The sequence below is a fragment of the Sinohyriopsis cumingii genome, chromosome 7 (genome assembly GCF_028554795.1).
Source record: "Sinohyriopsis cumingii isolate HCF-2022 chromosome 7, ASM2855479v2, whole genome shotgun sequence".
Taxonomy (NCBI): domain Eukaryota; kingdom Metazoa; phylum Mollusca; class Bivalvia; order Unionida; family Unionidae; genus Sinohyriopsis; species Sinohyriopsis cumingii.
In genome coordinates, this window is record NC_142967.1 from 23,077,531 (window position 1) to 23,100,500 (window position 22,970).

General features: G+C 33.5%; 1 protein-coding gene across 1 annotated transcript in view; it reads right to left on the reverse strand.

Moving 5' to 3' along the window:
* Positions 1 to 22,970, reverse strand: part of LOC149794876 (uncharacterized) — an 82,639-nt gene that overhangs the window by 20,991 nt on the left and 38,678 nt on the right. The window contains exons 12-16 of the mRNA XM_089963726.1: positions 16,643 to 16,766; positions 11,322 to 11,464; positions 7,950 to 8,074; positions 6,337 to 6,486; positions 4,507 to 4,687 (exon numbers count right to left, since the gene is read on the reverse strand). Of these exons, the coding sequence (XP_089819852.1) occupies positions 4,507 to 4,687; positions 6,337 to 6,486; positions 7,950 to 8,074; positions 11,322 to 11,464; positions 16,643 to 16,766 (723 nt within the window). The remainder of the gene's footprint in view (positions 1 to 4,506; positions 4,688 to 6,336; positions 6,487 to 7,949; positions 8,075 to 11,321; positions 11,465 to 16,642; positions 16,767 to 22,970) is intronic.

The window sequence follows — 22,970 nt, forward strand, 5'->3', positions numbered from 1 at the left end:
ACAAATTTTGTGTTTGATTCTGGATCGAATGGATAGCCAGTGTAGGGTACAGAGCAGCGGGGAGGTGTGCTCTGATCGTGGTACTCTAAGTATGATCCGAGCAGCTGTGTTTTGAACTTTTTGAAGTTTCTGGAGCAGATATTGAGATGAACCAGACAGAATTGAGTTACAGTAGTCCAGTCTTGAAAGTACTAATGAACACACAAGTGTTTTAGTGGCATCCACTGAAAGATATTTGCGAATTGAGCTGATGTGTCTCAGCTCAAGATATGCAGTCTTGCATATGTTCATGACATGTTGGTGCAATGTGAGAGTACTGTCCAGAGTAACACCTAGGTTTCGTATTGATTGTGTGAATTTAATGTTGGTGTTGCTGATATTTATTGATTGAGGTAAAGGATGTGAATGAGAAAGTCTTTGTGTTGTGATCAGAACGGCCTCAGTTTTATCATCATTCATCTACTGCTTGTTACATGTCATCCATGATTTCACATCAGAAATGCATCTCTCTACACCTCGGATGGTAGCATCAACTTCAGTTGGGTGGCTAGATTTGTATATTTGGGTGTCATCAGCGTACAATTGGTGAGACACTGGATGATGATCTATGACACTTGAGAATGACTGAGTGTACAGAATGAAGAGAACAGGTCCAAAACAGACCCCTGTGGAACACCACAACATAGATCAGTTGGGGTGGAGTGTATTCTATTTGCAGATACAATTTGTGTCCTGTTGACTAAGTATGACTTGAACCACAGTAAGGCTGTATCATGAATGCCAAATACATGCTGGAGACGGTGAAGTAATATATCATGGTCTATTGTGTCAAATGCTGCAGACAAATCAAGGAGGGTGAGGACTGTAATCTTTCCGCTATCCAACGCAGAGAGAATGTCATTAATTACTTTTAGAAGAGTAGTTTCAGTACTGTGGCAAGGGCGATATGCAGATTGTACATTGCTAAAAAGACTGTTTGAATTTAGATGAGATACAAGCTGGGATAGAACAACCTTTTCTAAGATTTTTTTTATGAATGAGAGATTAGAAACTGGGCAGTAGTTCTTTAAATCGTTATGGTCTAGTGTTGGTTTAATGGAACAAGAAAAAACAAACATTTTTTCAGGTCAATTTCATGTGAAGATCATGGTGATAATGCAGACTACATGCCTTACATTCATTCCCTGTAAAATATTAAATCTACTGCATTGTTTATTATTCTTGTGCTTACAAATTTCAATTCTTCAATTGGTGATGTAAACAAATTATTTTCATTTCACATCATTTAGTCATTTTTGTTCCATAGCTCACCCAGAAATATACATGAGATTTGTAACTTGTTCATCTCACTCTGTCATAATTATTTTCAAGCTGTGCATAATAAAATTTATGACTGTACCCATAGGCAATCAAAGCTGCTGATCTAATAAATGTTTTTAATAGTTAATTTCTTCGATCATGGTTAAGCTGCAACATAAATTTTAGAATTCAAGCAGTGTTAATTTTCTCATGTCAGGCTCATGTCAATTACAGCTCTTCATGATGACAGATTCTGTCTGACAGTAGTGTAATATTTACACATATGACAGTAGTGTAATATTTACACATATGACAGTAGTGTTATATTTACACATATGACACTAGTGTTATATTTACACATATGACACTAGTGTTATATTTACACATATGACACTAGTGTTATATTTACACATATGAAAGGAAAGAATAATTAATGTAGAAAATAAACAGAGTTATTTGTTTTATATTTTATCCTGAATCAAAGTATTTGATTTGCCTTTGTGATCAATACTTCACTAACTCAGCATGTGTTTTTTCTCTCAATTAAATCATAGCACTGTCAACAGCTTTGACGCGCTAAAAGTAATTACAATGCATTGTCAAGGTAAATTTTAGATTTGATACTGAGATATTTGAGAAGTGTCATACTAGTCCAAATAGAAACATTTTTATACTGACAATGCTCGTTTTCTTTGACAATCATTTACATAAACTGTTTAATAATAAACCAATGTTCCAGAGTGCTACAGTTGACGATCACTGCAGAATCCACAATGGTATTCTGTTTCACAATGAAGATGGAGCAAAAACAAATAAGGTATAATATCAGCACTAAATGACAGAACCAAGTTGTTCATCTCATTATTGGTTTGAAAAAATTTGGGGTGCATATTATATATTAGTGCATGTTATTCATAACAAAATATAGTATCAACAAGTTTCATTGTATAAAAATACTTGGAGATTTTATGTATCTTACCATTTGCTTAAACTTAAAAATTAAAATGTACAGTAAAATATTGTGAAAAGACCCAAGAAACTGGTAAAACTTATCGCCTGGAATTAAGAGCAAAAAATGGCAAGGCTTTGCATTTCAGCTGTTCCCAATTTATATTTTAAATGAACATGAAATCTAGTACATGTACAAATCCATTCCATAAACTATAAAACCACAGAATATGTACATAGAGGTCAAGGCAATTCATAACAAAGTGTTAGTCTTTTATTAATTATAAACAAGAAGGATAGGGCCTGCATGTTAAGCCTATAATCACATCATCATTATAAATTGTGTGACCTTGATCCCAAGGTCAAAAGATTGAGTGAGCAATTCACAGAATAAATTATCTTAGTTTCAAAATTATTCATCCAATTTATTAACAAAATCCAACACAGTGTTTAGGATATTAAAGTAAATGAAAAAATGTGAACTAAACTCTTAACTCGGATTTTCGTATGCATGTCACCTTGACCTAAATATCAAAGGAGCAAAAGCATATGTTACAGAATAAATTGTATTAGTTGTATATTAATTCATCCCATGTATTTAGAAAAAGCTCTCAAGATGTTGAGGAAATATAAGCAAAGTGTGATGTGTCTAATTTGGATTTTTAATATAGCTTTAACAATTTTTCAGTCATATCGCTACGATTTCTGCAGTGTGGCAGTTCACAGTGATGTCTAGCACTGGGTCATCATGCTGCAGATGTGTAGCATCATATCCCATTGAGTCACATTATTCTGAGACCAGGCCAACCAGTCCTAACACTAATCTCTTAATACTGAGTGCCAAGCAAGGCAGATGCTAGTACTTTTTGTATGTCTTTGGTATGTTTCGAACTTGTGACCTCCCGCATCTGAGGCAGACACTCTAACCATTTAGACCACCAGAGTGGTGAAATAAAAGCAAATAACAAATGTATAATCAAAACATTAACACACATTTACTATGACTGTCCTAATGACCACCAAGTTCAAAAAGCAAGCATGCATGTCAGCGAATGAATTGTCTTAGCTTCATAATTAATCATCCCAAGCATGCAGAGTAAAGAGGTTTAGAAAATATAAGCAAATTAATAAACCTTAAATCAAAACCTTAGTTAAAATTTCCAGTGACTGATTTTGATCCAAAAGTTTATGGGACATGTCAAAGAAAAAAAATGGTTTAATTTTTAGAATTATTCAAACCAAGTTGGATGAGAATCTTTAAAGGGGTTTTGGAAATATCTGCAAATGCAAAAAAATAATAAAAACCTTAAACTGTTGGCACCACCACTGCTATCTGAAGAGTGACTGCTATACCCTGCTTCACACTAAGTGGACCTGACAAAATGAACATCCCCCTACTAAAGTGGACTTGACAAAATGAACACCCTCCACTAAAGTGGACTTGACAAAATGAACACTCCCACCAAAGTGGACTTGACAAAATGAACACACACCCCCACTAAAGTGGACTTGACAAAATGAACACCCTCCACTAAAGTGGACTTGACAAAATGAACACCCCACTAAAGTGGACTTGAAAAAATGAACACACCCAATATTAATGGTAAAGGAAAGGCCAACCTCCTGAACACAAAAAAACCACTTTAATCACTAACTTAAAATGATGACATGAACACACAGCTATCAGACTTTGATAATTTGAAAGTGCTACAAGTACATGAATGAATATTAAAAGCTGAAAAAACTTGTCTGAAGTGTGTGCTGTCTGACCACTTTTACAGGTGTATTAAAACCTGTGTATCAAAAACTGCCAAGAGGAAGTGCAAGTTTCTGCTTCATGGACAAGTGTCATTTAGATTTAAGTACATAAACATCTTATTTTCCACAACAATAATTGGTACCTCAAAATCAAACTACTGATAAACTGGGATAAGAAATGTGTATTCAGTGAAACACACTTGCTTATAATAACAAAGGAACATAGACACATTACAACATTTGTAAGGAGCCATGGTTATCATTTTTGAGAAAAAGTGGAGTATCCATTTTTTTCATGCACTATGAATGTATTTTATTAAAAAACAAATAGTGTCCTTTGTTCATGTTGATTAACAGGGTTTCAAAAATACCAGTGAGAATTATATTAAATTTTTTTTAATGAAATCTAAATTTGTCCTCATGAGCAATTGTCCTTTGTATGGAGGTAATAGCTGCCTCAGTGTAAGTGGGGTGTAAGGAAACAAATAAGGCTATGCTTACCCTGACCACAGGTTCCTTGACCACTGCAGTCCTCAGGACAAGAAACAGAATCAATCTGCTGCAGAAGTACCCCATGGGTCATGTTAGGTACACTCAGTGTTGGGTCTAATAACACTGACAACTTGCATCTGAACCTGTATGATTCCACTGCTAAGCTTACCATATCCAAAGAGTCTGTATTCTAAGGATGAAATGAAACACAAGATGTCAAAAAATACTTACTGTGTCCATATAATCTGTAATCTAAGGATAAAATGTGACAAAATATGTCATATAAAATGACAACTGTGTCAACAGAGTATGTAGTCTATGGATAAAATGAGACACAAAATGTCATAAAAAATGATAAATGTTGTCCACAGAGTAAGTAGTCTAAGGATAAAATAAGACAATAAATGTCATATAAAATGATAACTGTGTCCATACAATCTATAATCTAAGGATAAAATGAGACACAAAATGTCATAAAAAATGATAAAAATGTCCACACAGTAAGTAGTCTAAGGATAAAATGAGACACAAAATGTCATGTAACATGATAACTGTGTCCATACAATCTATATCTAAGGAATAAATGAGACACAAAATGTCATAAAAAATGATAAATGTTGTCCACAGAGTAAGCAGTCGAAGGATAAAATGAGACAATAAATGTCATATAAAATGATTACTGTGTCCATACAAAATCTGTTGGTTTCCTTTTACAGTTCACTGCACTTTGTACTAGGTCAAAAAAATTAATCTGCAGCAACCTTTTTTGCTTGGGGGCCAAAATAATACAATACTTAATGCTGGGGGCTGTACTTAACAGATTATGTATTATGTATAGTAATTTAATTTGTGATGTGTTAGATGTTTTCTTTTACTTGTACTGTATACAACATAAATCCAAAGGAATGATGAGTAATCTTTTAATGAAAATATATCCCTCCCCAACTTCTGCATCTTATCCCTACCCCATGATGGATATGGATCCATAGTTAATAAAAAGCACATAACTCTTCTGAAAATAGTGTTAGTACAATGATTTTTCAACATGCATATTCTTCTAACGCTGACCATAAAATGGACTACCTCCTAAAAGGGCAATAACTCTTACAACACATGAGAAGCATACAAATTTGTCAAACTGTGTAGCTGAAGATGATGACCTTAATATGTACAAAGTTTCATACCAATCCCCTAAAATCTTTCCAAGAATATATGCATTCCCTAAATTATGTCCTACACTGCAAACATGTGCAAATCTAAAAGGACAAACTCTTGCCAAAATAAAGGAAGCACAAAGATTTGCAGCTTCAGATAATGGCCATAATATGAACTGAGATTCACAATTCCCTTGAAACTGCAACAGTAATTGCATTCACAAAATCCTGCTAAACACTGCATCCAACTGTAAGCCACAAAGGGCAATAACTCTTACAAAACATGGGAGTAACCAAGTTTGTCAGTATGTGTATCTTTAGATGATGACCATAGCATGTACCAAGTTTCACAGCCAGCCATTAAAAATCTTCACAACAAACTGCACTACTTCTTTCTGTCAGCTACCTTGGCTGTTGGCACTGTCCAACCTAAATGCTACATGTTACAGGCATATATTGAATTTTTTGTATTTTATTTTTAAGATCACCAAAAATCATGTTTGTCAAGAAACAACATGTCAGGGGGTTTGGGAGTAAAGAAGTATGTTTGTGGAGTGACACATCATGACATGATGACTTTTTGCACTGAATTCTAATGTGAACAGGCTAACACCTTTACCACCATAAACTTTTAAAACCCATTTTGCTTACACAGGTGACGCAAAAACAGAGATGTCATTATTACCTTAATATCTGAAATACAGAACATGATCTCAATGTCAGGTGTAATGACTCTGCCACAAATCTGACCCAGTCTGGAGTCAGCAAGAGCATCTTCACAATACAGCCTTGCAGTTGTCTCATTCCATCCACTTGGCATGGGCCAGGATATATTCTGAATAACAGATAATATTTATACATATGTCTTCTATATCTTGCAGGAGAGATTTAAAAATCTTGATAGATAAAAAAGAAAATAAAAAGAAATAACACAAATAAAATGGCAAACTGTTTGAAATCTACATGAGCACTAACATTAGGAACAGTTTTTATTTCAGTAAGATATGATCAGAGAGTAACATTTATCACAAGGATAATCTGTCATCATTTTAATGTAAAACATATGAAATTTAAGTGGATTGTTTTTCGTATTTAATTACATGTAACTCATTAACAAAGTAAGCAAACATGAAATCTCTTCCAATATGCAGGATAAAGTGCCTATTATATGAGGAATCATGTACTAGCAGGGACAAGTATACATTCCATGAAGAATCATTTACTACCAGGGACAAGGACACATTTCATAAACAATGTTGTGCTAGCAGGGACAAGTATACATTCCCTGAAGAATCACATACTATCAGGGACAAGTACACATTTCATGATTTCCCATTGTGATTCATATTACAACAAAGTGAATACAGAGCATCATATCTCACTTGCATACTAATGTATTCCACTTTTAACAACCACATGAAACTTAAAAACAATGTGTGTGTGTGTGTGTGCATGTGTGTGTGTGTGTGTGTGAATGTGCGTGCATAATAGTATTTTATGACACCTCTGCACAAGAATGATTATGAGGTGCTAACTAAAGGCAGAGTTTGAAAAATGTCAAAAATTGCACAAAAATTCAGAACTTAAACCCTTCCAAAAACATTACAAATGAAATAATAAAACATACAAATATTAAGATTTTTTAAAATGTACATGATATAACATGTCACTGTAACAGTCCAGAATACAATTTACAGAATATTAGATATACATAACATCAGAATAAAATGGTTGAGATGACTTTCAAGACTGCAATAACATAAAAATAACAAACTTTCTAGATGTGTCACACTAAAAATAATCAGTAACACCTATATTCCTTATATTATATTGGTAAATAATGCTGAAGGACATGAGGAGGAGTACATCCTTCTATTTGCATTCATATAAAATTTATTAAATGACAGAATAATATCTATCATTTTGTAAGTCTTGTAGATGCCCCTCTGCCACCGTCACCCCCACCCACCACCCCAAACTTGAGGAATTTTTCAACATGTGCCACAAAGATCAGACATACCAAATAAGTGTACATGTAAGAGTCTATCACAGGATGAATATGCGACAACTGTGCACTAAATGACCTTATTGTAAATATACATAGGGACTGATCCTCACATTGCCCCATTTCCCAATATGACATCCTCATGTCAAAAGTGTATACAGGTACTAAACTTTATCAAAATTATGATGTGGTTATTAACAGTTTTGTTGGGAATTTAGTTTTGTTAAATATAAATGAATGAGCCTGCAAAATAATTACATTCATTTTTGAAAACTGGTCACTGAGTAGATTACCTGTGAAGTATCTCCATCTCCCAGCCAGACATCATTTAAAGTTTTCACTGTCTGCCTCTTCTGCCTAGTTTCTTGTGCATTATCCAATACATGATATGATTCCAGATTGTCAGTTATTTCTTTACCTTATATATGAAATAATAGAAGAGAAAAATGAACAAGTATTTCAAATATAACTGCACAGTTTTTGTCACAAAAAAAATCCAAGTCAAAAGATTAAAATATGTGTACAAATTAAACTAGAGGCCCAAGAGGATTATCTGGGAAGTTGACACAAATATAGGATAATTTTCTCTATAAAAGGAAACACCATCTATAAAACCAGTATTGCCTGTGTATCAGTCCCTGCCTCCTGCAGAGTAGGCCATGATTCAAAACTTAGACTGTACATAGCCCCACCATCAACATGCATACATTTACTTGGATTACAAAGGCAGTTAATCTGTGCAGATAGCATGGATTCCTGGATTTGTCCTTTCCTCTGTGGGCTCTGCCCCTGGACTTGTAACTTGGAAACCACTGGAATTCTCACCCAAGGGGGATGAGGTGACTCAGTGATTAAGGAATTGTACTCATTTCCAGAAGAATATGGGTTCACTTCCTCCTATCTGATAAGGCTGGATTGACTACTATCTGATCAGGCTGGATTGACTACTATCTGATCAGGCTGGATTGACTACTATCTGATCAGGCTGGACAGACTACTATCTGATCAGGCTGGATTGACTACTATCTGATCAGGCTGGATTGACTACTATCTGATCAGGCTGGACTGACTACTATCTGATCAGGCTGGACTGACTACTATCTGATCAGGCTGGATTGACTACTATCTGATCAGGCTGGATTGACTACTATCTGATCAGGCTGGATTGACTACTATCTGATCAGGCTGGACTGACTACTATCTGATCAAGCCGGATTGACTACTATCCGATCAGGCTGGATTGACTACCAAATATTACATGATTCTTTTTAAGGGCATGGATTTCTTTGCTCTTTAGTAATTCAATTTTGAAAATGTTTCAGGAAGAAAGCATGCCTGGATATTTTGGAATTAAAAACAACAAATACAAAACATACATTTAAAATAATAAACAATGGCATTGGATATATGAAATGCCTTAAATCAAAGCATAATACATGTGTACTGCATGTAAACGTTTCAAGCCTTTTAATACGGCAATACAAATAAATATCAACTTCATCCTATGGACCAAAGTAACTTTATTAAACGTGGTCATGCTTTAAGCAATAATTTTCTGCAAATAAATTTGTAAACATGGACAGGGTTTATGCAAGATATCATTCTTAAGCAAAATCTTTATCTGGCATCAAATTAAATATTTACCAAGTTCTTATACATAACTACCTCATAAGGGTGCATCATCAGAGATGCATACTTCACTGCCTTATAATCTACCATCATCAGAGATGCAAATTTCACTACCTTATAAGGGTCCATCATCAGAGATGCATACTTTACTGCCGTATAAGTGTGCATCATCAGAGATGCAAATTTCACTGCCTTATAAGGGTGCATCATCAGAGATTCATACCTAACTGCCTTATATTGGTACATCATCAGAGATGCATACTTCACTACCATATAAGGGTGCATCATCAGAGGTCCATACTTGACTGCCTTATATCAGTACATCATCAGAGATGCATACGTCACTGCCATATAAGGGTGCACCATCAGAGGTGCATACTTCACTGCCATATAAGGGTGCACCATCAGAGGTGCATACTTCACTACCATATAAGGGTGCATCATCAGAGGTGCATACTTGACTGCCTTATATCAGTACACCATCACAGATGCATACTTCAATGCCATATAAGGGTGCACCATCAGAGATGCATACTTCACTACCATATAAGGGTGCACCATCAGAGGTGCATACTTGACTGCCTTATATCAGTACATCATCAGAGATGCATACTTTACTGCCATATAAGGGTGCACCATCAGAGGTGCATACTTCACTACCATATAAGGGTGCATCATCAGAGGTCCATACTTGACTGCCTTATATCAGTACATCATCAGAGATGCATACTTCACTGCCATATAAGGGTGCACCATCAGAGGTGCATACTTCACTACCATATAAGGGTGCACCATCAGAGGTGCATACTTGACTGCCTTATATCAGTACATCATCACAGATGCATACTTCACTGCCATGTAAGGGTGCACCATCAGAGGTGCATACTTCACTACCATATAAGGGTGCACCATCAGAGGTGCATACTTGACTGCCTTATATCAGTACATCGTTAGAGATGCATACTTCACTGCCTTATAAGTGTCCATCATCAGAGATGCATACTTCACTGCCTTACAAGGGTCCATCATCAGAGGTGCATACTTGACTACCTGATAAGGGTACATCATCAGACATCAGAGATGCAAATTTCACTGCCTTATAAGGGTGCATCATCAGAGGTGCATAGCTGACTACCTTATAAGGGTGCATCATCAGAGATGCATACTTCACTGCCTTATATTGGTGCATCATCAGAGATGCATACTTCACTGCCTTATATCAGTATGTCATCAGAGATGCATACTTCACTGCCTTATATCAGTACATCATCAGAGATGCATACTTAACTGCCTTATAAGGATGCATCATCATAGATGCTTTTAGTTCTTCAGCCTAGACTCAACACTGCATTATTAGCAAATTCCCACACAACTTTTCATTTGGGAAAACCTTAATATCCAAAAAATTGTAATAATTCATTAACATCTTGCAAACTAGATTTATAAATCATAGTATTTGAAAGTATCAGAAAGTTAAAGTGATTTTTAGTATATAATAATTTGTAATTTTTTGTTTGTTTAAATAAATAATGATTCATTATCCCTAACATGAATTCTTTTCTTAATTTTCATATCTTGTTCTGTTCAAATGTTTGCATCATGCAATCTAACTTTTTTTGAAATAATTTTTTTGCAAGGGAATGAACACTGCATAATCCTAAACTTGTGATTTTAAATAGTCATTATCATAGGTTATTTCCCTTGCTTTGTAAAAACAACAGGCAAGTAACTGCATGCTCTGAACCATGTGTACACATGGTTTCAATGCAAAATTACCTGAACTGAATCTCTTAGCATTCCACATGTGCTATAAAAATATTATAACAAATCTGATAACAATCTGATCAGAAATAATATTGTTTAAAGTGGAAAGAAATTCAACCAGTGAGAGGCAATACCTCATTATTATGCATGGATGTTGCTCACAAAAGGATTCATTGTAGACCTTAATGATACAAGCTTATTTTCAAATTTTTGTCACATACTTAAAATTTTTTTAAAAATGCTGGAGAAGATGAAAGTAAAAATATTTTTACCTGTTACCAGATCACAGATGTCTGTCAAGGCATACTGACTGCAGACTTCTTCACTAGCTCCTGATCCACACTGACAAAGGCAGGCATCATCTCTCCCAGTCGTGCATTGGACTTCTACACCTTCCAGTAGAGAGTATGTACTTCTGCAGGAGAAAGGATCAACAAATTACTTTCATAGTGTTGGAAAAGTGTCTTTAAAATATGATCTCTTTTATCAAGATGTCTGGATGGAACTGCACTCTGACTTCAAATATAAATGAATGGTTTGAGGCAGAAGGCTAACGATCATCACCATAATACCAATTATTCTGAGATAAGAAAAATTTAGATAGGTGGAACATAAGGTCACTAAGCATTATTTTTAGTAAGTCTTTCATTTTAAATGAAAGGATTGAAGCAGGAAGAGTCCACCGAAAAGCATTAAAGCAGGAAGAGTTCATAAGAAAGGATTAAAAGAGAAGAGTCCACATTTTTCTGAGTAAATTCTGCTAAGCCTTCTCTTTTTCCTTTCTGAATGATTCAATGAACTATTCTTGGAGTGTGTTCTTCATTAAATGAGGTTAAATTGCAAATATTGTTGTCAAAATTTAGCACATGATTAAATTAAAAGGTTTTGTCAAAATCTACAAAATTTAGCACATGATTAAATTAAAAGGTTTTGTCAGTATCTACACAATTTAGCACATGATTAAATTAAAAGGTTTTGTCAAAATCTACAAAATTTAGCACATGATTAAATTAAAAGGTTTTGTCAATATCTACAAAATTTAGTACATGATTAAATTAAAAGGTTTTGTCAAAATCTACAAAATTTAGCACATGATTAAATTAAAAGGTTTTGTCAATATCTACAAAATTTAGCACATGATTAAATTAAAAGGTTTTGTCAAAATCTACAAAATTTAGCACATGATTAAATTAAAAGGTTTGTTGTCAAAATCTACACAATTTAGCACATGATTAAATTAAAAGGTTTTGTCAAAATCTACAAAATTTAGCACATGATTAAATTAAAAGGTTTGTTGTCAAAATCTAGATGATTTAGCACATGATTAAATTAAAAGGTTTGTTGTCAAAATCTACACAATTTAGCACATGATTAAATTAAAAGGTTTTGTCAATATCTACACAATTTAGTACATGATTAAATTAAAAGGTTTGCTGCCAATATCTAGACAATTTAGCACATGATTAAATTGAGAGGTTTGCTGTCAATATCTACACAATTTAGCACATGATTAAATTAAAAGGTTTGCTGTCAATATCTACACAATTTAGCACATGATTAAATTAAAGTACTTGTTTCTCTGTCTTGATGTGAACATTGTTTACGAGTACTTGTTTCTTGGTCTTGATGCAAACATTGTTTACAAGTACTTGTTTCTCTGTCTTGATGTGAACATTGTTTACAAGTACTTGTTTCTCAGTCTTGATGCGGGCATTGTTTACAAGTACTTGTTTCTCAGTCTTGATGTAAACATTGTTTACAAGTATTTGTTGCTCTGTCTTGATGCAAACATTGTTTACAAGTACCTGTTTCTCTGTCTTGATACAAATATTGTTTACAAGTACCTGTTTCTCTGTCTTGATGCAAACATTGTTTACAAGTACTTGTTTCTCTGTCTTGATGCAAACATTGTTTACAAGTACTTTTTTCTCTGTCTTGATACAAACATTGCTTACAAGTACTTGTTTCTCGGTCTTGATAGAAACATTACAAGTACTTGTTTCTCTGTCTTAATACAAACATTGTTTACAAGTACTTGTTTCTCTGTCTTGATGCAAACAGTTTTTGATTGCATGTGGTTTATTTGTGTTCATTAAAATAGATTTAGATTGCACATGTTTTATGTGTCGAAGCAAACATTCTTTAACAAAACAAGGGTTATCTGTATTGATGCTAACATGTGAAATGTCAGTTGTACACATTTGACAGCTGATTTTTATCATGGTGCTTTTTGTAAAACTTTTATCTACAACAGGTTGTAAAGTTCCTTCAGTTTTATCAAGTCAATGTAGGTATATGCATTAACAACCTCAAGTAAAGTTTGTTTAAAAAGACTTAGCATTGAATACCCTCTATGCATAACCCATACAGCATCCCTGTATTACACTGTAGATTTAGCATTGCATACTCTATATGCATTACCTATATCACATCTCTGTATTACACCATATATTTGGCCTGGATTACCCTCTTTGCATAACCGATATAGTATCCCAGTATTACACTATAGATTTAGCATTGAATACCCTCTATGCATAACCCATACAGCATCCCTGTATTACACTGTAGATTTGGCCTTGAATACCCTCTATGCATAAACCATACAGCATCCCTGTATTACACTGTAGATTTGGCCTTGAATATCTTCTATGCATAAACCATACAGCTTCCCTGTATTACACTGTAGATTTGGCCTTAAATACTCTTTGCATAACCCATACAGTATCCCTGTATTACACTGTTGATTTGGCCTTAAATACTCTCTTTGCATAACCCATACAGTATCCCTGTATTACACTGTAGATTTGGCCTTAAATCCTCCTTGCATAACCCATACAGTATCCCTGTATTACACTGTAGATTTGGCCTTAAATACTCTTTGCATAACCCATACAGCATTCCTGTATTACACTGTATATTTGGCCTTAAATAATCTCTTTGCATAACCCATACAGCTTTCCTGTATTACACTGTAGATTTGGCCTTAAATACTCTCTTTGCATAACCCATACAGCATCCCTGTATTACACTGTAGATTTGGCCTTAAATACTTTCTTTGCATAACCCATACAGCATCCCTGTATTACACTGTAGATTTGGCCTTGCATACTCTCTATGCATAACCCATAAAGCATCCCTGTATTACACTATAGATTTGACCTTGAATACCCTCTTTGCATAACCCATACAGCATCCCTGTTCTCCAAACTTTTGTCAAAGGCCCTAATAGGATCAATTAAACAAAGTTTTGGTCATATATATTTGTTTACCAATGTTTTGTGAAATGAAAAGGTAATCAAGTTTTTCATGGAATTTTTTCTGCCTGAATTCAACCTCAAAGTTGCCTAAAACATCATTGGTTACAAAACAATTTGTTATTCTTTTAATTATTATAGATCAAAATAATTTTTTTTTTGTAGTAAATATTATACATTGAAAAAAATTGTTATTCTATTAATTATTATAGGTCAATCAATTTGTTATTCTACTAATTATAGATCAAAACTATTTGTCATTCAAGTAATTATTATAGGTCAAAATAATTTGTTATTCTAGTAATTTCTTATTTATATCAAAACAATAATTTTATTCAAATAATTATTACAGATCAAAAAAAAATTTACTAATGGCACTAGATAGGTCACAACCAGGTGCAGAAGTGTACTGAAAAAATAGGATTATATAATAATATTCCAAATACAAAGTGAATCAGGCAAAGGGTTACAGAGATATAAGTACTGGGAAAATATGTAACCAAAACCATTAATCAAAATGTATCCTCAGATATGGTATGCATGGAAGGAAGTACGTGGTGAACCCAGGCAGGCTTGGTATGGAGAGATGGGAAGCATGTGATGAACCAAGGCAGGTGTGGTATGGATGGAAAAGAAGTATGTGGTGAACCCATGCAGGTGTGGTATAGAGAGATGGGAAGCATGTAATGAACCCAGGCAGGTGTGGTATGGATGGAAGGAAAGTATGTGATGAACCCAGACAGGTGTGGTACAGAGAGAAGGCAAGTGTGTAATGAACCCAGGCAGGTGTGGTATGGAGAGAAAGCAAGTGTGTAATGAACCCAGGCAGGTGTGGTATGGGGAGAAGTATTTGATGAACCAAGGCACATATGGTATGGAGAGATGGGAAATATGCAATGAACCCAAGCAGGCATGGTATGGAGAGATGGGAAGTATAAGATTAACCCAGGCAAGTGTGGTATGGAGAGAAGGCAAGTATGTGATGAACACAGGCAGGTATGGTATGCATGGAAGGAAGTATGTGGTGAACCCAGGCAGGCTTGGTATGGAGAGATGGGAAGCATGTGATGAACCCAGGCAGGTGTGTTATAGAGAGATGGGAAGTATGTGATGAACCCAAGCAAGTGTGGCATGGAAAGAAGTATTTGATGAACCCAGGCAGGTGTGGTGTGGAGAGATGGGAAGTATATGCAATGAACCCAGGCAAGTGAGGTATGAAGATAAGTACCTGATGAACTCAGGCAGGTCAGGTAAGGAAAGAATCCTCATTTTATTGTCCAATACTTTCACTTAATAAACACACTCCAACACCCTCATTACTGTCCAGTACTTTCATTTTATAAACATACGTCAATCCCCCTCATTACTGTCCAGTACTTTCAATTAATAAACACAATTTGATGACCCTCATTTCTCTCCAGTACTTTCATTTTATAAACACACTGCAACCCCCTCATTACTGTCCAGTACTTTCAATTTATAACGACACTCCAACCCCCTCATTACTGTCCAGTACTTTCCATTTATAAACACACTCCAACCCCCTCATTACTGTCCAGTATTTTCAATTTATAAACACACTCAACCCCCTCATTTCTGTCCAGACTTTCATTTTATAAACACACTCCAACACCTTCATTACTGTCCAGTACTTTCAATTTATAAACACACTCCAACCCCCTCATTACTGTCCAGTACTTTCAATTTATAAACACACTCAACCCCCTCATTTCTGTCCAGTACTTTCATTTTATAAACACACTCCAACACCCTCATTACTGTCCAGTACTTTCAATTTATAAACACACTCCAACCCCCTCATTACTGTCCAGTACCTTCCATTTATAAACACACTCCAACCGCCTCATTACTGTCCAGTACTTTCCATTTATAAACACACTCCAATCCCCTCATTTCTGCCCAGTACTTTCATTTTATAAACACATTCCAACACCCTCATTACTGACCAGTACTTTCAATTTATAAACACACTCCAACCCCCTCATTACTGTCCAGTACTTTCAATTTATAAACACACTCTAATTCTCCTCCTAGTGTCTAGTACTTTCATTTTATAAATTGGATAGATGGACAGACAAATGGACAGACATCTGGAAAGATGGACAGACATCTGAAAAGGCATATGGATAGATGGACAGACCTCTGGAAAGACAACTGGATAGATGGACAGACATCTGGATAGACATTAGATAGATTGAGAGACAGATGTACAGACATCTGGATAGATGGACCAACAGATGGAAAGATAAAATGAACTAAAGTATCATGATCTACATGCATGTGTCTTAGAAAAACAAGAAATTAATAATGACAGCTACCTCCACTGTTGCAAGAGTTCTTGTTCAGATGTTGTGCTCTGATCCACTTGACTGGTCCCCTGCTGTTTGGTAGACTGGGAAATATCATCTTTATATCCATCTCCAATATAACTGCCACATAGCCCTGGTGAAAAAACACAAACAGGCTGTATGTCAGGGCTAACATCACAATTAAATAAAACAATTTAGTTACCTTTAATAATAATAATAATAATAATAATAACAATATTAATGATGATGATGATGATGATGATGATGATGATGATTATGATGTCTATATTTAAAGAGGGTGATGCAGTTAGTTGCATGGAACTAATCCTCCTTGTGGCCTTTGATCATATGCATAATTACCTGCAGAGTACATGTACATAGCTGCACACACAATTATAAAAAGCAATGATAATAAAGAAAATTTATATATGAACATAATAAAACAGAACATTTTGTAAGAACATGCTCCAGCTAGGTACATTGTGTTTACACAGTACAAAAAAATTTGAGACAACAAAATGGAAGGTTAGTGAATTTATACTTTAAGTCATAATGTATTTGTCAAAGCAACAGGTTCCATGTTTCATCCAATGTATTAGATTATAATTAAATGCATTGATATTTGTACTTTCTCTAATTTCATTTGGGATTATGTTCCAAATTAGTGAGCCTGAATACAGAAAACTTTTCAAAATGAGTTCTTTATTTGTGTTGGGATGGAAAGGTGGATGGCTGAAATTGATTTTAAATTGGAAGAGTTGCCTTGTTTTCTAGCATGAAGTAGTTCATTGAGATATAATGGGGTCATATTGTTTGAAACTTTGTGCATAAGTCTAGCCTTTCTCAAGACTATTTGTCAAATATGATAACATTTTAATACTATTCAATTCATCTGTGATGTTTTTAGCATCATGTCTTTGGCTTTACTGATGGATGCTTTCTTCCAAACTGTCTTTTTACATTAGAAAAGAAATTACATGCTTTTATTATGATTCCCTTACAAAATTTTCTGATGACATTTTATCTAAGATTTTGTAACCATACTTACAGTCCAAAAGTCAAGAGTTTCTATTCTTAGACTGTATAAATAATCAGCAGTATCAATATTTCTGACTTGCATAATAAAACACATTCCTTGCTACTGAAAATCTACCCATCAAAAAGTGTTTGTCAAATACAAGACAAACAAAAAAAAATTCAATAGTATGCAGGCTAACATAATTATTATTTTTTTAAATACAGTAGTTAAATGACAAAGTTCAATATAGCAAAAACAACAGCTTTAAAATGTCAAGGATTCAGCATAAAATTGCTGTAACTACCAAAAATTATCTTATTTCAGTGTTTTTACATAAAATTATTCAATATCAGTATTTTTACGAAAAATTGTATAGTTTCCATTATTTTTACCTAAAACTGTTTAACTTCAGTATTTTTACCTAATATTGTTTAATTTCTTTGTCATTACCTACATTTGTTTAATTTTATTATTTTTACTGAATATTGTTTAATTTCAGTGTTTTATTCAAAAAATTTAATTTGAATGTTTTCCTAAAATTGTTTAATTTCAATCTTTTTACAAAAAACTTTAATATCAGTATTTATTTCATAATGACTTGCTTATATTCTGTTCCATATTTTTTAACAGCCTAAATCATATTATTTACAAAGATATGACAAAATTATTCTTTTTATCTCAGCTTGATTTCTGAAACTCTCTTGTTATTCAGGTTACAGTAGTTGTGCAGTAAACTTAAACTTGCTTCTTGACTTTTTTAGATAATATTACTTGTGCAAAACTATTACGACTTGTATTGGCAGTTTTGAATAAAATCTCTTACAAATGAAGAATATTTTCATTCATATAAATCTGTTAGATCTTGCATAAAATATTTCTCTTTAACCAGATTCTGACATAAAAAACTAACATAGTTAACAGTATGGTGGTAGGCTTACATATAAAGTACTTCAAGGCTGATGAATGTATTAGCCAGAAGGTTTACTAAATGGTCCTAATAGTTACCTACAATGATCCTAAGAGTTAAGAAGAATGATCCAACTAATTTACTACAATGACCAAACTAATTTACTAAAATGATCCAACTAATTTACTAAAATGACCCAAATAATTTACTAAAATGATCCAACTAATTTACAAGAATGATCCTAATACTTTGATAGACTAATCTTAATAGTCACCAGAATGATTGTCATAGTTTACTAGAATGACCCTAACAATTTACTATAATGATCCTAATATTTAGCTACAAAGATCCTACAATTATTCTATATTGATCCTAACAGTTTACTACATTGATCCTATCAGTTAACTACAATGATCATAACAGATTATCAAAATGATCCTAACAGTTTACTAGAAGGATCCTAAAAGTTTACTAGAATGATCCTAACAGTTTACTAGAATGATCCTAACAGTTTACTAAATTGATCCTAATAGTTTACTAGAATGATCCTAACAGTTTACTACATTGATCCTAATAGTTTACCACAATGATCCTAACAGTTTACTAAAATGATCCTAACAGTTTACTAGAATGATCCTAATAGTTTACTAGAATGATCCTAACAGTTTACGAGAATGATCCTAACAGTTTATTAGAATGATCCTAATAGTTTACTAGAATGATCCTAACAATTTATGAGAATGATCCTAACAGTCTACTAAAATGATCCTAATAGTTTACTAGAATGATCCTAACAGTTTACTAGAATGATCCTAATAGTTTATTAGAATGATCCTAACAGTTTACTAAAACGATCCTGACAGTTTACTAAATTGATCCTAATAGTTTACTATATTGATCTTAGCAGTTTACTAAATTGATCCTAATAGTTAGCTACAATGATCCTACAATTATTCTATATTGATCCTAAAAGTTTACTACATTGATCCTATTAGTTAACTACAATGATCATAACATATTATTAAAATGATCCTAACAGTTTACTAGAAGGATCCTAACAGTTTACTAGAATGATCCTAACAGTTTACTAAATTAATCCTAATAGTTTACTAGAATGATCCTAACAGTTTACTAAATTGATCCTAATAGTTTACTAGAATGATCCTAACAGTTTACTACATTGATCCTAATAGTTTACTAGAATGATCCTAACAGTTTACTACATTGATCCTATCAGTTAACTACAATGATCCTAACAGTTTACTAAAATGATCCTAACAGTTTAATAGAATGATCCTAATAGTTTACTAGAATGATCCTAACAGTTTACAAGAATGATCCTAACAGTTTACTAGAATGATCCTAACAGTTTACTAGATTGATCCTAACAGTTTGCTAGAATGATCCTGATAGTTTACTAGAATGATCCTAATAGTTTACTAGAATGAGTTACAGTTTACAAGAATGATCCTAACAGTTTACTAGAATGAGTTACAGTTTACAAGAATGATTCTAACAGTTTATTAGAATGATCCTAACAGTTTACTAAAATGATCCTGACAGTTTACTAAATTGATCCTAATAGTTTCCTAGAATGATCCTAACAGTTTACTACATTGATTCTAATAGTTTACTAGAATGATCCTAACAGTTTACAAGAATGATCCTAACAGTTTACGAGAATGATCCTGACAGTTTATTAAATTGATCCTAATAGTTTACTAGAATGATCTTAGCAGTTTACTAAACTGATCCTAATAGTTTCCTAGAATGATCCTAATAGTTTACTACAATGATCCTAGCAGTTTATTAAAATGATCCTAACAGTTTACGAGAATGATCCTAACAGTTTACAAGAATGATCCTAACAGTTTACTAGAATGATCCTGACAGTTTATTAAATTGATCCTAATAGTTTACTAGAATGATCTTAGCAGTTTACTAAACTGATCCTAATAGTTTCCTAGAATGATCCTAATAGTTTACTACAATGATCCTAACAGTTTATTAAAATGATCATAACAGTTTACTACAAGGATCCTAACAGTTTACTAGAATGATCCTAATTGTTTACTAAAATGATCCTAACACTTTACTAGAATGATCCTAACAGTTTACTAGAATGATCCTAACAGTTTACTAAAATGATCCCAACAGTTTGCTAAAATGATCCTAACAGTTTACTAGAATGATCCTAACAGTTTACTAGAATGATCCTAACAGTTTATTAAAATGATCCTAACAGTTTACTAGAATGATCCTGACAGTTTACTAGAATGGTCCTAACAGTTTAGTAGAATGATCCTAACAGTTTACTAAAATGATCCTAATTGTTTACTAGAATGATCCTAACAGCTAACTAAAATGATCCTAATTGTTTACTAGAATGATCCTAATAGTTTACTAGGATGATCCTAACAGTTTATTAAAATGATCCTAACAGTTTACTACAAGGATCCAAACAGTTAACTAGAATGATCCTAACAGTTTACTAAAATGATCCTAATAGTTTACTAGAATGATCCTAATTGTTTACTAGGATGATCCCAACAGTTTAATAGAATGATCCTAACAGTTTACTAAAATGATCCTAATTGTTTACTAGAATGATCCTAACAGTTTACTATAATGAGCTTAATAGTTTAATAAATAATATTCTAGCAGGTGCAAAGAATATCAAAGGAAAGATGCTTCTTTACTTAATTTCTTTAGTTTCTTTGGAAGTATGTGGTTTTAATATTTGTGTGTCAGAGAATATATTTAGAAACTAATTAATCATATATTTCCTTGACTTGATAATTTACAAAAATAAGCTGTTATTAAAGATAAATAAAAAACTTGCTGGAAAAAAAATATTTGTATTTCAAGTTTTAATAGTCATTTTTATGGGCAATAAAAAGAAACTCTAAAAGCTGACTTATTTAAAACTGAACACTCAAGTGAAATAAAAATAAAATTTTAAGAAAACCAAATTTCAGAGGGGTATGCAAGAGGGAAACATTCTTTTTATCAAAGGGGCAATTTTTCAAATGTAACAAAAATGGCATACTGTTGTTTTTATTTCAATCAAAGAACACACTCGTCACAATATTTAGGATGTTGGTTAAAAAGTAAAGAACAAAGTAGCTTCCACTCATAAAAGTATTCTGTTTTAAATAAAACAATAACAGATGAGATTAATATTACCTAGGATGGTTTTTAGTAGGCTTTTTAGAGATCTGGAAAAAGGGAGGGATACTACAAAAGGCAGAGAGGAGGGCATTAGAGGTTCTTGCTTAATATCACCATTTGCATCACTAATACATGTAAATGGCAGGTTATTGACAGATTTGCCCATAAAGGTATTCCAGACTTTTCTAGGATTCTTTTTTGTAATAGATTCTGTTATTTCATTGGAATAATAAGTTTTTCTTTGTCTTTTGAATCAATGACATGACTCTGTTTCTCCATAGTCTATAATTGCTAGTATCTTTTAATTTATGAAATCCATTCCTTGTCTTAATAGCATTCAGTGTATCACCTGTAATCCAGTTGGGTTGATTTTCTTGCTTGACTCTCTTGAAATTAAAAGGAGCATGAGTGCTCAGGGTGTCAGTAAACATATCTGTCCAGATGTCAAGAGTATCTGATGGGTCATCGAGACATTCAATTACTGACTAAGGGATAACGTTTAGTTCTTTAAGGAATATTTGTGAATTGAATCTTTTCATTATTTGATACTTGATATATTTGTAATGATAGGTTTTACTTTTGTGACTTAATTTTCTTGTACAGCATATAAAATAATGATCACTTATGGAACAGTGGGGAACTACAAATTCTATGATACTGTCAGCATTGTTAGTATAAATGTAATCAATTAGTGTTTCAGATACCTCTGTTATCCTAGTGGGTACATGAACTAGCTGATGATAATTCAGGAAATTTATGGTTTTAATGCAGCTTTGATTTGTATCATAAAGCAAACTGTAACTGAAGTCACCTACTAAACAGACTTATTTGTTTTCTATATACAAAGTTTCAAGCTTGTTTGGAATTGTATTATGCCAAGCATTTTCAGTGTTTGATGGTCTATATACACAGCCCAATACAAATGGTTTTTGGACATTATGTCTCATTTCTAGCCAGATTATTTCCATACCAATTTCCTCAAGATCGCATCAACGTTTGAAGGAAATACCATCCTTAATGTATGGTAAATGAGAAGCCCACCACCCTTTTGGACAAGTCGGTCTTTTCTTTGTTGTTGTTGTTGTTGTTGTGGGGTTTAACGCCATTTTTCAGCACACGATAGGCTATACATGGTGGTCAGTATTAATGGTGGAGGAAGAACCTGGGAAAATCTCGAAAAGAACCACCAACCCATGAAAACCTACTGGCAAGCTTTCTCACATACCCACATTGGCCAAATC